The sequence below is a fragment of the Limanda limanda genome, chromosome 22 (assembly GCF_963576545.1).
Source record: "Limanda limanda chromosome 22, fLimLim1.1, whole genome shotgun sequence".
NCBI lineage: Eukaryota > Metazoa > Chordata > Actinopteri > Pleuronectiformes > Pleuronectidae > Limanda > Limanda limanda.
Window position 1 is genome coordinate 17951447 of NC_083657.1, and position 16442 is coordinate 17967888.

General features: G+C 40.0%; 1 protein-coding gene across 1 annotated transcript; it reads left to right on the forward strand.

Annotated features, from left to right (window-relative positions):
- On the forward strand, positions 1 to 15544 carry cd99l2 (CD99 molecule-like 2). The gene is made up of 10 exons (XM_061066062.1): positions 1 to 205; positions 3268 to 3330; positions 4012 to 4053; positions 4499 to 4612; positions 5865 to 5945; positions 6350 to 6418; positions 6511 to 6564; positions 6664 to 6783; positions 7645 to 7710; positions 8700 to 15544. The coding sequence occupies exons 1-10, from the start codon at positions 145 to 147 to the stop codon at positions 8759 to 8761; spliced, it is 732 nt and encodes a 243-aa protein (XP_060922045.1). The 5' UTR covers positions 1 to 144; the 3' UTR covers positions 8762 to 15544.
- Positions 15545 to 16442: the final 898 nt, after the last annotated feature.

Sequence of the window (16442 nt, forward strand, 5' to 3'; positions counted from 1 at the left end):
TCAGTTTGGAGTGTCACAGAGCCAAAGGGAACGCCTTTAATGCGGCTCTCGTGAAACTGCAATTAGCTCAAGGTAACGGAGTTGCTGTCAAACCGCTGTGCTATCAAGATCCGCTGGGTGGGTTTGTTCGGGGTCACTGTAGACATGACTACCAGCTGTCTGTGGACAGTGGGCCTGCTGCTGGCGCTGCTGCTGCCAACGGAAGGTAAGGCTTTTCCCCCGTCTCACAGCAGCTCACTCACATGCTCTCCGCTCCTTTTGTGCCACACTTTGATTCAAGGCCGGGTAGCGGTCCATCGGCCTGGAGACACATGTTACTGGAATGTACACTACTCGTGATTCATTACAAAGTCATTCTAAATGAGGATCTCTTCACGGACCTCTCAAAAATCCACATGTTATCCATCGTATTATTATTAGCCTTCTTATATATTCAGATATTGCGGTTCCATTTGAACCTGTTGTCAGAGTGATTGCCGATTGTTAAATTAATTATTCTATATATTATTATTATAGTTGTATTATAATATAATATAATTTAAGTTATGTGTTAGTTTCAAGGGTACAGTTATTTTACATATGACAGTTATTAGAGACCATACTGATGCGGCACCACCCAGTGACGGTTTTGTCTGTCTGACAACGATGTCAACGCCTCTCAGTGGTTATGAATATGAGAAGTTACTCACTTATAGGTAAGTATAAAAAAAGAATGAAGTAAACCAGATTAAAGATCATTGTGATTTACCCCTTACATCAGGGTCCATTTGACATTTTACTGTATTCTGTGTATTCCATCTATGTTTTGCTTATTTATTTTATAAGTACATGACTAGAACTAGATATGTGGAAAACGTTTATAAATTCAGGCTAATGGATGAGCTTATAGACAAACAGACTTTTCCAAACTACTGCATTTTCATTAATATAAGTCAGGGGCGGCTCCTGGCATCGGCGACATGTGCGGTTGCCTAGGGCGCAAAGTGCCGAGAGGGCGCCACAAGAGGCTGATTTATCATGACGTGACACATACGTTAACCAATGCAGTAACGTCACACCATCGTTCTCGAACCCCGGGGGCACAACGGAGGCAGACGCGCCGCAAAGAGCCTCGAAAAGCTGTGTGTCTCCTTTCCGCACCCATGTTAATCAATCGGGCTGTTCGCATCGGCAGCGAAGCTCCGCGGCCGGCTCGCGATCTACAGCGCTGGTTTTAGGGTCTGCTCTATTTTTAACAATATAAGTAATATTTTATATAAATGAATAAATATGCATCCCTTACTTTCGATTTCCCCGCTGTTCTCCTGGAGTTTCAATTTCCCCCACATGATGAAATTTCCCCATCTTGAATTATGTACATATTCCACATGTTTGTCAGTTGTGTCTAAACAGATTGACACACACAAGGTCACAATCTATTGTGGGGGGCGGCTATAGGCTTGTGTAGCTCAGTCACCTGTGAGGGCAATAATCATTTTCGCCCCGAACCGGCGTGGAGAAATGCGCTTCCTGCGCACGAGAATTGCACATCATTAAAGTTTATTTTCGTCGACTTGAATAGCTATCAGCTGTCAGTACAGCTAGCCTACATCTAGAATTTCATTTTTAAAATATTTATTTTGTTAACTTATTTTTTTAACTAATGCCACCCCTGGAGTGCAGGTAGGAATTTGCATGTGTGTGTGTGTGTGTGTGTGTGTGTGTTAGTGTTAGTGTTAGTGTTAGTGTTAGTGTGTGTGTGTTAGTGTTAGTGTGTGTGTGTGTGTGTGTGTGTGTGTGTGTGTGTGTGTGTGTGTGTGTGTGTCTGTGTGTGTGTGTGTGTGTGTGTGTGTGTGTGTGTGTGTGTGTGTGTATGTGTGTGTGTGTGTGTGTAGAGCTCGCCCCCCCCTGCGCTGCTTCGCATTCCACTCCCTCGAACGCCTGCGTCATGCCGGTGGTCTTTGCTTTACCTAGTATCTCAAAGGGGATAAAAGAAGTATTAAAACTTTTTTGTTAAAAGCCTAATTTCTCCCTGATTGTATCATTTGCTGCTGTAGGTCATAAAGAGGCACCAATATTAAAATGAGACGGTTTCATAACCAGTTCCATCCCCTTGTATGTGCATAAGTATCCTAAATCCCATGTTGTGTTTACACTGTCATACACAGTGGCACTTTCATGTTTTCAATGTTTTCAACAAGTCACCCGTATGGACGCTTTATCTGCAGATGTGTGTTATTAAAATAAGATACAAGATTCAAGAGTTTATTGTCATGTGCACACCAATCACGTTTAGCAGTCGCAAAAAATAAGAATAAAGATAAATATAGAATAGAATATCAGATTGGAGGAGTTTAAAAGTGTTATGGCCTGGTGGATGAAACTGTCTCTGAGCCTGGTGGTAGCGGCCCAACTGATCAAATCACCCAGTCCTCCATGAGGATCTTAAATTACGGGATAAACTTTAAGTTTCTGCTCATCACCTAGATTCTGCTCATTACCCCTAAGAGTACCAACCGAATTATGTCTATACCTGGTACAGATTCATGTTAAATCAATCGGTACCTGTGAGGGAATCTGGGTGTGAGAGTATGTATTTGTGAGTGAGAGTGAAATAGAGATTACATGTTAAATAAAGAGAGAGAGAGAGCAAGACCATATGATTCAAGACCTAATTCAGATTCATCACCAATAACCATATCCTCATATAATCATACATTTAAAACAACATAGATATAAGTTGTTGCTCCGGTTGCAACCCAGTTGCCTCTTGACACTATTAAGCTGCTTTCAGACTTGACGCCGCAGATCCTGTGTTCTTCTCTGGAGGAAGCAACACATTACATGGCATTAAGCGACCCAAGGACAATTCGGCACTGGAGGAGGTGCATGTGTGAACACAAATGTCCGAGTGAGACGTTTCACAGCTTCTTATCCGCCTGACCTGCTCAAAATGGTTCTCACAAATACAAATACATGCACACTCTGCGTCTTTTTTCAAACAATACAATCACACTATACCACAGCTGCAACTCACTTCTCACCCTGGAGTTGCAGCTCTGTCATAGTTAAAAGCAAAGGATGTTGCAGGCACATTGCTTTTATTCTAGCACTCACGTCTTGTCTTCTTATAAGTTTTTGAACCGTTTGGTTTGTTATGAAATTCGGTGTTTGTGTTACAGAATACTTGTCGTGCCACACCAAGCACTTGTGAAAAATATGTTTTATATGTTAGCCTCAGCATATCTGCGTCCTTTGTCCTTCTCTTCTGTCCTCTCTGTTCCTTAGTACTTTCTCAGGGTTCTTTTGATCTGACTGATGCTCTGGATGGTAACAGTGACAGTAAATCATGTAAGTACAATGGAACACCACTCTCTTGTTCACATTATCCTTTTTGTGTTTAAATAGAGGTCATGACCTTCTTAGGTTCGCCTCGTGACTTTTCTCAAACAAAGTGAGCTCAGTATAGTTAAAAAAAAACACCCTGCACACACACCAGGTGATTTAACGTTTTTTGAAGGAGCTCTCAGGAGTATATTTGATTGGTAGTTTGTGGTTTCCTCACATTCTGTATCATCTCAAAACCACAAAGAAAATGAAATGAGTTTTAAAAAGAACAATTGATGTAAAAGCACACATTTTCAGCCTCTGATTCATTTTGATGCTACAGTTCCATAAACAGTGATCTTAATCATTTTAATGAATTTGTCTACCTGACTGTTAACTTATAGTGCTGCAGTTTTGAAAATAAAAACTGAACATTTACTTTGTTTTACACAAATGAAGAGAGACTGACTCAGTGACACGATAAAACAATAAATCTGTAACATTTAGTCTATGTTCATTTGTATCAGAGTTACTTAATCATTATGTGCCTCACAAATCAGTCCAAACTAATCCTGTTACTGGTAGTTTTTTAGATAATATGGAAATAATGGAAACCAATGGAGAAAATCCTAATATTCACGTATGAATGACACTAGATAAAACAATTCTCTTTAAGACATAATTAATTTCTAACTTTCACCACAGCAACGACCCCTGCACCAAAACCAGCTATACCTGCAGGAGGAGGTAAGCACCACATAGCAACTGACACAGTGCCATGTAAATGTATGTTTTAAAGTAATTTTATAACAATTAACATTATGATATAGTAGAATATAAGCATATCCGGGACAGTGACAGGGTCATTGTTAGTGTGAACTTGTGGCAAACACCCAAAGATTTTCTTTGGTTTTAGGAACCCTGGAGCAGTAGTTTTTGGGCAGAATGTGAGAAAAAACTGTGTTCCAGTTTGGAATTCACTTAACCAGTCTGTTAAAATTAATTAATTCATTCTTTGTGTTGATTTGACACTTTTCATCTGCAACATTGTCCTGATTTTGGTATATTTAACCCCCCCCTATGATTTTTAGTCAAATATACATGTGTTTAACATTTTACAGTGACATGAAGAGAGTTGGTTGACAATCTAATTATTTATATCATTATTCTCTGGTGTCATTGTTCTGTGAAGAGTTGGACTTGGATTTCAAATTCAGTGACATCACCACCACCAAAGCCCCAACCAGGGTTATACCTAAGGGTTCAGCAAGTACCAAGGCTCCAGTCAAGCATAAGCCCAAGCCAGGTGAGAGGAATTGTCCCCTGCCCATGCACGTGCCGGTGTACGTAGGAAGGCATGCGCATCAGGAACTGCTTGAGAAATAGTGATGACCATGCGTATCCATTGCAGAGTTGATGCATTTTCAAACCCGAAAACATCAAAGTGTGCATGTGGCCTGATGATGCCTGAATTTGATGGTTAGACAACTGTTCCAGCCCTCCCAATCTCTCACCTCTGTTCCATCTACCTCTCTTCCCCATTCTCCCCCACCCGGTTGAGGCAGATGGCCACCCGCATTGAGTCTGGTTGTGCTGGATGTTCTCCCTGTTACAGGGGAGTTTCTTGTCATCGCAGTCGCTAATGGTTGCCTGCTGTGGGAACTGTATGACATTGTAAGGTCTGCATCTTACTATGTAAAGTGCCTTGAAATAGTCTATGTCGAGATTTGGCTCTATACAAATAAAAGTTAATTGAATATAAATATAATACACCTTGCAAGTTAGTCACTATGTTAAATTTAATAATAATTATTATTATTAATAATAATAACTTAAGTAACTGATACTGTGGTGAATAGAATAGAATTTTTTTGACACACAACGTCACATTTCAAGCCTTAGTGCTCCATTCAGATATTTTTCCAGATCCAATTGTTTTATATAATTCACATTAAATATATTAAATAAATAGTTCACATTATCTTATCTTGGCCAGCATCAGACTCAGAATATGAACTGCTCATGGTGATAACAAGACGTGACACAAAGCACACTGTGTACGATAGTAAACAAGGAGAAGAAGTTCGTAATAAACATGGAGGCCACAGATGTGAGGGTTTATGGGTTAATTTTTCTCTTAATATGCTTTCAAACACAGACCGGTTTGGATGCGACCACTCAAATTTTTGCTTGGTCTAAAACCTCACTGTCCCTCCATTGAATACCTCCATCACAGCTGTCTTCCATGTTTGTTTTACCGAGGCGACTGCCGACCTCCCCTTCACCTGTGCAAAATTATGAGGAATGTCGGATGTTCAGACTGAGGTCGCATTAAAAAAATTATTTAGAACCACATATGAAAGTGTTCAAAATCTGATTTAAAAAGATCAGAATACATGTGATTTGTGCTGTTCACACTGTCATTAAACAGTCAGATCTGGGTCACATAGGGGTAAAATCCGATTCAGGCCACTTGGGCCTGCTGTATGAACATAGTGTTAATATCCTGATTGTGCCTTTGTTTTACAATAACATTGATCTTTGACTGATTTTCACAGCTAATGATGACCTAGACCTGGCTGATGCCTTGAACCCCAACAATGACATTGGTGGCAAGGAGAAAAACAAGGGGCAGGGAGGTGGGTAGTAGTCATTTTTTTCTCCTGCCTAATTCTTGTTCTGGATTTCTTAATGCCACCCAAGCCTCTGTTCAACTTCTCCAACTCCAACAATTATTCAAAGATATTTTTTGCAGTTTTAAGACAGCTTTATGGGTTTACGTGTGTCCTTTGTGGAGCCGCAGGATTTATTATGTGTAGGTGCAGTGACCATTCAGGAAAACCTGATGTAGTAACAGGTCAGTATATGAATAGACACGTGATGTCTATCCAATTCATTTGCTACATAAAAAAAATTATGGAACCCCCGCACAGCACTATGAACTGAAAACACAAGAGAGCAGCTTCCCTTTCTTAGACTCAACAAGAAGTGACACCACAGTGATTTCATTATGTATGATTATGTATTGTATTTCCTCTCTCAGATATATTTTCTGACAGTGATCTGAGTGATGTAAGTAAAGATGACACGTACAAGCCTGACAAAGGCAAAGGTAAAGTCTTGACTTTAACTACTGGTGTTACAGAAGAGAACAACACTTAACAGTTGTAACAGTGTGAACATTTACTCTAACTGTTTCCACAGGTGGTTTCTCAGGAGGTGGTGGTGATCTGATTAACCAGCATGATGACAATCGTGGTGGGTTTTCTCTGTCTGATCATTCATGAATGTGTGACTGTCTGAGCTTACTGTACAACTGTGTGTGTGTACGTGTGTTTGTGTGTTTGTGTTATCCAGAGACCACAGCTGAGGTGGGCACCATTGCAGGAATTGTCAGTGCAGTTGCCATGGCACTGGTGGGTGCAATAAGCAGTTACATCTCCTATCAGAAGAAGAAGCTGTGCTTCAGTATGCAACGTAAGGCATTACATTACAGTTCATAACACTCTCTGAGGAAATTGTTGTCACCAGTGTGTGACTACATTGCTTTTAAACTTACAGCTCAAATGGTAATACTAAATCTATACTATATTATATATATAATTATAGTTATATTTATGTAGATGGTTTATATATACTATATTGTTCGATTGTTATGTGGACCACTGATCTACAGCTTCAGTAGGACCAAAATATATGGACAAAGTGACATTAGCTATAATTAAGTTAAGTCTTTGTAGCCACCTTCAATTAATCAATAACAACTGATCAGAAAGTGTGAATTGTTGATCCTAATTATGAACCAACAAAGAAAAATAATTAACTATACTCTTTCCCGCAGCTCCACTAGCATTTTTAGCCTCTTTATGCTTATTATTTAGCTATTTGCCATATTTTTACTCCACACAATAGAAATGTAACAGAAAACACTGTGAGCTGCTTGGAGAGGTGTCAGGAGGTGTCAGGTAATTAATAAAAGATATTCAGATCGTTGACATGTTTTTCCATCTTTCTCTCTCTCTCTCTCTCTCTCTCTCTCTCTGACTCTCTCTCTCTCTCTCTCTCTCTGCAATAAAACTGTCAAAAATATTGCTGTCCAAACATGTCTGTAAGACTCCAAATTAAGACTGTAAGTGGACTTAGTGCATGGCTCCCTGGTGTCAGCCCCCGAGATGGGGGCACTGCAGCCTGGCTGTGCGCCTTCTCCTGGCTGTGGAGCTGTCCGTGGTCTCTGCGTCCATACCCAGGGACAGTTATTTATCGCAATTCATATTGTTAGCACAGTATCAGTATAGCAGAGCACACTATATGCTGATATGTGCACCTCTCTTCTAACAGAGAGCCTGAACTCTGACATGGTGAAGGCTGAGAACCCTGAGGCTGTGGTGGCTACAGAGCCACAAGGTAAATAAACACCCAAACATGCACACACTGTACAGCCTATTAGTGTAATGGCCCTAAATATAAAACATGTGTTAATGGATGATACAGATCATTTTTCTTTAATGGTGTAGCTGCCATCACTTGTTATCTCCAGTGTCAGAGGGAGAAACACAGGCCAAGTTGACACTGTTTTGTTACAGTGTTGTGTTACTTTGTGGTATGGTGGTCTGTTAAAGACTAAACATTGTTTGTGAGTCTATGTCTGAAATGTGGAATGGAGAGATGCAGGATAACTGAGCTGTTAGACTGAGCTGTAAATTAACATTGTGTGGAGTCAGTGCTCAGTGCTGCCCTCAGGTCTGATAGACTACTGCATGGGTAATGAAAAAGCAGAAGACTTTGGTCTGTCATGTTCTAGAACATACTAACAACAACAAACTAACTTAACAAACTAAATTTAAACATATATTATACACCAAAACTGAAATTAGGGGAACACTCAAATACACATAAGATCTTGATGAACGAATTATTCAAGTTAATGATGTACATTGCATAATTTGTGGAGAACAAAATTACGTAAAAACGGTTAATGGAAACCAAAATCATCAACTCATTAAGGGCTGGAGTAAAACATTTTAATCACAGGCTGATCCAACTTGCGTGAATTTCATCACGACAACTCATAATGTGACTCAGTAGTGTGTATGACCCCTCAGCCCGTATGTAATCCCAACAATGTTGGGGCATGCTCCTGATGAGTCGGCGGATGGTGACCTGGGGGATCTCCTGCCAGACCAGCTTCAGGGCATCAATGAGCTCCTGGAAAGTCTGTGTTGTTTTATTAACATATTTGTTATATGTGATCTCAATGCACCAACAAGAATCTGATAGATCCAAAATATGATGATGGCCTCAGGCAATGGGCATCTCATTTCTACTGTCTTGTGTTCTCTAAAAAATATTTATTTTTTGAAATGGCTGAAAGAGATTTTGTTTTGTCTCTACAGTCCAACAGACTCTCCTGGAGCCGTCCAATGCTGAGCCTCCCACTGAAGAAAATGCTGTCTAAACACATTCACAAGGTCACCCACATACATTCCCCCTCAACAAAATCCCCCACCTAAACCATGCACACACTCGCACACAAACCTTTTCAAATGTGAGTGTTTATAGTAATTTATTGCTTACTATTTGAACACATCCAACAACACCACCAACAGGTTTGCTTTTTTTTTTTTTTAAAGCATTTCCCCTTTGACACATAACTGATTATTTGTGACAAATCATATATCTTACTTTTGTTGATCGAAACCATGCGAAGTAGAATAACACATCCCAGAATCCTGTCAGTGCTCATTTAAAGGGATAGTTCACTGAAAAATGTATATTCACTCATTATCTACTAAAGGCTCCAGTATGCTTCTACGTATCCGTTTCGTGGAGAGGCATGCACGGATAGCAGAGAGTCTTTTTGATTTATGCCTTTACGACGACAATCCGTCTGAAAACAATTCACCGCCAAACAGTAGGTGGCGCAACGGAAGACAAGCTCAGAGAAGCCTACCCCATTTCTGGGAAGAAGAAGTCCACATGTGTTTGTCTACCTCTGTCTGCTGGTCTCCCACACACTGAACCATGGCAACTAACAGAACTAAATAAAGTGACACCCAGCGGGTCAAAATGCTGATGTTATCGTTTCTTAGCGCAGCGGTTCCCTAGTCTTGTTTCCCAACTGTGTTGCTGATTCCACAGCTTGAATCTGCTTGAGGCTACACGGAGCTAGCTAGCTCCCCCCCCCCCAGCTTCCACACAGTCAGCAGGGACTCCCGACACTAACTACTACCCAGTGTTTGCTTCTAACCTGACGGTATTATAGAAACTGTGTCAAGATAGAAGTGGAATTAAAGTCGTGACAGCGGGTTTTTGCACTGTTACCACTGCAGCTAGCATGGTGGCTAGCCCGCTAGCCTAGCACGCTAGCCTAGCACACTAGCGCCGTTATGAAAGCTCGTTATAACCGTATGTGACCGTGCACACATGCCGTCAGTGCTCTGCCGAGCCACCGTCAGCCGGACAACTCCGCTGGCTAAACACACACGTCACATTAATCGTAGAATCACAGTTGTGTTTGGGTTTGATGTGACACCGGGAAGGAAGCAGGAAGTTTGAGGTCCGGAAATGTGAAATATGGAAATGACGTCATACGGAAATTATGTAGTTCGCGGACCAATCACAGCCAAGGTCTGTCCGTTGGGTCTCCGAAATAAACACGGACAGTTAGAAAAATCAGAGGTGCACGAAAAGCTCTCCGAGGCGCTCGGAGAGGGCGTTCCATGACGGATAGGGCGGTCTTATCTATCCGTTTTAGAAAAGACGTAGAGGCATAAATTGGCCTTAAGTCGATGGAGGGATGGGTGAAGTGTTTGAGACCACAAAAAACGTTTGGAGTTTCAGTGGTAAACAGTGTTGCAGGCAAATCTAATGCAATTGAAGGAACTGGCGACTGATTCTTCAAACGTAAAAAAAACACAGACAAAAAAAACTAATATGCCTCAATAGTGCTCCTGTGTTGACATTCAAGTGTCCGTAAGGCCCAACATTCAAATTCAAAATGGCATCATTTACTCAATACATATATATTTTTGGTGAACTATCCTATCTAAGGAAGAATATTTAACTGTAGACCCTAGATTTCTGTTACAAGCCTTGAGGCAACTAATTATGGAATCACTTGGGAAATTGTGATAAAATGTATAAATGGCCAGTTAGCAGATAATGTATAAACACATTTCCACAGTAATAATCATGTACTAATGATACAAATTTTTCTTATTCCTACAAAATGTGACATTTTATGTGAGTTATTACTTGTTCACTTTACTGTGTTATTATGAAGTCATAACCAGTGATTATAATACTATTTGTTAAGTAGATGATCAGGGTTTCTGAAGTTAAACATTTGATTAATGTGTTGCTTTTTAATTGTCTTCAATATGAGCTCCTTGTCCATTAGTGGGCAAGGTACATATGTATAGACCTGAAGTAACTGCGGGGAACCTCTGTTACGTGGATTGACAGTTACATCATTAGTCACACACTGCTTACGTTATAATTTACAGAGTTGCATCTTTTTGGAGTGGGAATAAGATGCATCTATACTTTACTTTCTAATCATAACCTGTGACCTTTTATATTGTAAATAGCCTGCCGCTTTTTCAACTGGCCTTTAACAACGATGAAGGTAGCTAAGGAGAAGCTTCATTTTTCGAGGTGCTAATGCTCAAATAATTCTGATAAGAACAGTGAGTGGTTGACATGGAATTGACAAGAGTCAAATCAACACTTGAGAGGATACAATTAGCTTGCTAAATCAGTTGTGCTGTGGTTTGAGTTTAATAGTGGACAGCATGTTTTTTCCTCCCTCTGAATTTGAAAGGAGTCTGACCCATCACAACACTATTTTTTATTGTGTAAGCGTTGAGATTCAACGTTTACAGAATAGAATTCATCTTGATCCTGTGGTGGCCATTATTTCCATCAGTGTGAGACATGCTTGCAGAACAGCGGCATATCATGAAACCATTGTGTGTCGAGGCTAAAATAGATTACCACGTTTTAATAATAAGTACTCATATTGTAAGCGCGTACTTTAAGTATTTTGATGTGATTCAGGAAACTTAAAAAATATCAATTATGCCACAATCCTGGTCAAACTCCAGCCTTGGTACATATAACTGTGCCACAGTATAGTTTTGACAGAATAGCTGATAAGAGCTGTTGTCCAAACAGATGTGAAGACAAGAGGCGTCAAAAGTTTATTTTCCAACGGTTGTACCCCATTGGAAAATCACTGCTTAGAGTGTATAAAATTTGAATATATTTGGGACTCATATTGGGGACTCACATGACAGTCTGACCAGAAAACAGAGGTGTTGCTGTGAAGTTCAAAATGTCCTTAATGGGAATTATATCCACATGAGTAGAAAGGTGATGGTGAAAGGAAGTCAGAGAAGGACTGACAGGGAGTAAAAGGAGTGACGATTGAGTGACTAATGAAGGCAGACAAGAGTGTGAATCCATTTGCACTTTTACAAATAGTGGAAAAGATAATTTGCATAAGAAAAAGAGAGCTTTGCTTTAGCTGCCTAGATGAAGTCAGAATCAGTAGTTTGCATTAGGATCCTGAATGGTATCGTTGTAAAAAATTTGAAGGTTGTACATTTTACTATGAGTAGTTCTTTGTTTGTACTGATAGCAGCATGTAAGAGATAACACATTTAATTATATTACTGTGTATGTGTGTGGAAGGGTGTGTGCGTGTGTGTGAGTGTGTTCACACGCTTTCCTGTTTTTTTTACACTTTGTACCCAAATTACTTTTCCTAATAACTTGGCTAAACTCTTTGTAAGCGCATCTTGGTGAGTGTGTTTGTTGTGTACTGCCAACACTTTATTTTCCTATAACTTGGGCTTTTTAAGTGGCTGCACTGATATCTACAGTCTCATGTATTTTGTATTTTATTGTCCTCTGATACTGATGGGTCGATTTCTTCAAACTCACAAATATTGTGTGACTCAGTTGCCGGCCTCCAAAAATGAATCACTCAGAATATTCTTTAGGGTCAACAAAACTGCCCATGTCCATGAGGCACCTGGCAGATGAAGTCTGGAGGCCTGTTCACAGCCCAACATTTATTTCAGACTGTATGTGCCCAGTGTGTGCCAACAGTACCTGTGTAGAACACCTAACTAAGAGTCTGACAGATGTTTCTGCAACCAGACCCTGAGATATGGGCTGAAACATCCTAAGTGCTTAAACATGCTCTCTGACAGATAGCATTATACACAGTGATGTGTGAGTAACCCAAGAGGAAAACATCTTGAGATACTAAAGTCAAGGTTAAGTCACTTTTTTGTTGTGAGGGGTCCCATTCTCCTAAAGTGATCAAACTAGGGGAAATTGTCTTGTTTGTTGTTTTCAGGGATGATGACTGTTAGGATTAACAAACAGTTAAACTCTCTACCGCCCTGGCAGCTGTAATTCAAATGGTGATTCTCTCTGTTTTATAAGCTGCTCAGTCCCACAAGGGCACACTATTCATCTAATAGCCCCCAATATGCACATGAGCAACAACCATTGCTTTTCCTCCTTTGTCCCGGGGGTACTGAGGAGAGGTTTGGGTGCTGTATCAAGCTCAGGCTGCTGAGAGCTGAACTTAACACAGAGCAACAAAAAAAAAGAAGCCAATGTTAACAGAATGTATTAAATATCTTCACGTGCTGTAGAAAAATACAGATTTGACCAAAGATGATTAAGATTGACTTTCCTGTTGTGTATTGGAGTTGTATTTGAATCTGTTTGTGAGAACAAGGCCTTGAAATAACCATGAAGGACAAACATTTAATCTGACCACGAGTCTGAATGTAATTCAGATGTCCTCACATCTCAAGCGCAACATTGACAATGATAGTTAGATGGATATGACACAGAAGAGAACATCCGTCTTACGTTCATGAAACTGTTGAAACTGTTTTAGGTTCTAGTGTTGCGCCCTGTTAAACTTCTGTTTTCAAGTGGTTTCCAGACTTGTCTAACAAAACAATGTGAAGAAGTCCAATCTACACCTGTTAAAGGCCTGTAACTGAAAGTGTAGGTGTGAAACCTGTTTAAATATTAACCTAATGTACTCTGCATTGACTGCATCATTCCCTTTGTGGGCTGAGGTCACAACAGCTGGGTGTGGACGTTATAACAGAAACTGTAAACGTGTGTATCAGGGTGGCAGACTGGCAGGTGAATGCACTTACAGTGAATCCAAACTGGATCCAGAGAAGCAGCGAATCCAGACCGTGAAAGTTACATCAAGACAACACCTTTTAATTGGTGGTCATCAAGACACTGGTGCCTACTTAAACTATAAGGAGCTTCAAAGTAGGACTGCATGTTATATCGAAAATTTATCCTCATCTTGATATCAACATACGTATCGCAAAAGACTGCTTGAACTGTGATAAATGGTGTTCCATGTGCCATGCATTAACGCTCTGCATGTCAATATATTTGGCCAATCAAATGGAGCCCTGTACCCTACAAAAAATGTAAAGGTTTAGGGATATTCAGATCATTTGACAGGTTTTTCCCTAAAATAAATCGTTTTCGGAAGAAGAAAAGATAGAATTGTGAGGCGGGCCCGTCAAATCTCGTGCTGCCTCCCGACTAAATTCTACTGTGGAAACGTTAGTTATCATGGTTGTCCCGGGGTCAGATCAGTCACTATGAGTGGTTAGGAGTGGCATGGCTCCCTGGGTGACTGCCCCAGACTTGGTGGCACAGTGGTTGGGCTGTGCACCCTCTCCCGCTCGCTTTGTTTTTGTCAGTGTCTGCATAGACCCGTACTTTATGGGGTCTATGTTAGCAGTGAACCCAAAGCACCACTGTATACTTAAGCATTTCTTTATTTATCGCAAGTCATATCGTCATCGCGATATTCAACAAGACTATTGCATATCACATGTTTTCCTAATATCGTGCAGCCCTGCTTCAAAGCAGCACCGGCACATCAAATAAAGGAGAGTGCAGGCATCTTGAGATGTATAGCATGATAAAGACTTTCATCTGACTAAAAGTTGATTTCAGACTTTATATGGAACTGAATATTTGATTAATATAGTACATTATGCTTAATAAATTCCAAGTTCATTTATTGGATTATAGGATTTCTGAAATAACCTTGTAAAACTAAGTATAGGCTAAGTATTAATATTGTAATTTTAGTATAGTAATTATTATGTTACTTATGTGACACAAGTAATCAAGACTAATGTTTTCCAACTAAAATGTTCCAGGTAAATCTCATCTAGATAATCTGGTTCTACAAATGCAGAGATTTCGGTTTGATTTGTTCATCTTGAATAATAATTTATCTTTAATAATGGTGTGCTTTTGTAATAGAATGTATAGATAATGAGTTGATTGATGTGAGAAAAAGACTGCTGATTGTACTGTTAGATTCATGAATGGCTGACAATAACTATACATTCAATTAAGGGACTTAAAATAGCTTGTGTCAAATCAGGGTAACTCCCTGTATAGAGGGCAGGACCCTGGATTAGATTTAAACTTGATATTAAACTCATCAAAGACCACATTTTGTTCTCACGGTTTCAAGCCTTAATCCTAAACAGAACAAACTAAAGAAGACTAACTGATGTGTCACCTACATATTCAGCCTGGATTACTCTGTGAGTTGCTTTGTTCAATGTTTCTCTGGCGTTTTAACTCTGAATGATGTCGTGTCTGTAGTGTTTATTATGACAGCTGTGCCTGAGATCTTCTAGTTTTTTGGGAGCAGTCACATGACAATGACCTGTCAGACATGCTTAATGCCACCCTGACTATCCACTGCAGTACACTTAAGTGCCTGCACTGCATTTCCCACGCTCTAGTGCCTGTCAACATGTGATATATAGCCACAGTTCGGCACCTTAACATTGCCATTAAGTTATGTCTATTTGCCTGATTGACACTTGAAAAACAAAAACAAATGTGAAAAAGTGCTTACTTTCCAACTTACTTGTTTGGTATTTGAGGGCTGGCTTTTTTTGAGTTACTGGCTTGTCACCTACAACACATACTCACTTATCCTGTACACTTCTTTACTGCACATAATCATCATGCATGCTTTTCTCTGCATCCTGTATACACCCTTAACACGTAGCTTACAAGTGTTGAACTCTGTATGTCAAGGTATTGTGAGCTCTGCTTTCTTTCTTACTCAACTATGAATTATCTGGCAATATCTTACAGGTGTTATATGTGTTACTAATATGAAATAAACAGTTTCAAAAGATAATAGCAGAGTCTGTTATTTATACCTCCGTGCCGGCAACAGCTATTGTTGCAGAGTAGTGGAGTCTCCAAAATGGAAGCAATAAAAGCTAAATATCAAGGCCAAATAGAAAAACAAGCCTCTGCCCTGTGCCATATATAGGCAGATAATAAATACTCACTCACCTGCATTGTGGAAGTATTAGGTTTGACTGCTTTCCTATAGAGGAAAGCCACATATCAGGGCAATCAGTGCTTAATTTGTAAATCACAAGGTGCCGGAAAGCAAAGTACATATGACAGCGCAGGGGTGACGAGACGGGCACAGGTCCCGGAACGCATACAGAAAACGGTGCTGAAAAAAACATGCAAATGCCCACTGACAATGCTGTGGGACTTACAAGCCTTAATTTCAATTAATTTCCATGGTATAAATTTTATGACAATAATTTACAATTATTTTAGGCTATACAGCACAGGCAAATGCCCACATCAACACAGGGGGACTTACAGTCAGCAATTCATTTCTCAACATAGATCTAACTTGTAAAACATAAAAAATAAAAGTTCAAAGCTTACAATAAATCACATAAATCTTCCATTATTATTATTTAAAGATTGGCACGGCGGCCTATTAATAGACAGTATGCTCATCATATTTAGTCCAAAACACCCCACATCACGACCATGTCCGGATTCTCCTCCTCCTCCCTGTTTCGGGTTTTACTGCGTGTGTCTGTGGCAGTTCTGTGTCCTTTGGCCACCCACGACCTCACGTACGGGACTGGATTGAATTTAGCCAGGGGGGTCCAACAAGATTTAGGAAGAGTAAAGATGATATGGTGGATGTGAAATTAAGTTAATTTGCGAAAATCCGCGCTCACATTCAGCACTCGCAATAGGAATGCTGTTGACAGCAACAA

Coding starts and splice junctions, on each gene's coding strand:
- cd99l2 (XM_061066062.1), top strand. CDS start 145: ATGACTACCAGCTGTCTGTGGACAGTGGGCCTGCTGCTGGCGCTGCTG. Junction 3,331..4,011: donor TAACAGTGACAGTAAATCAT/GTAAGTACAATG, acceptor CTTTCACCACAG/CAACGACCCCTGCACCAAAA. Junction 6,565..6,663: donor CCAGCATGATGACAATCGTG/GTGGGTTTTCTC, acceptor TGTGTTATCCAG/AGACCACAGCTGAGGTGGGC.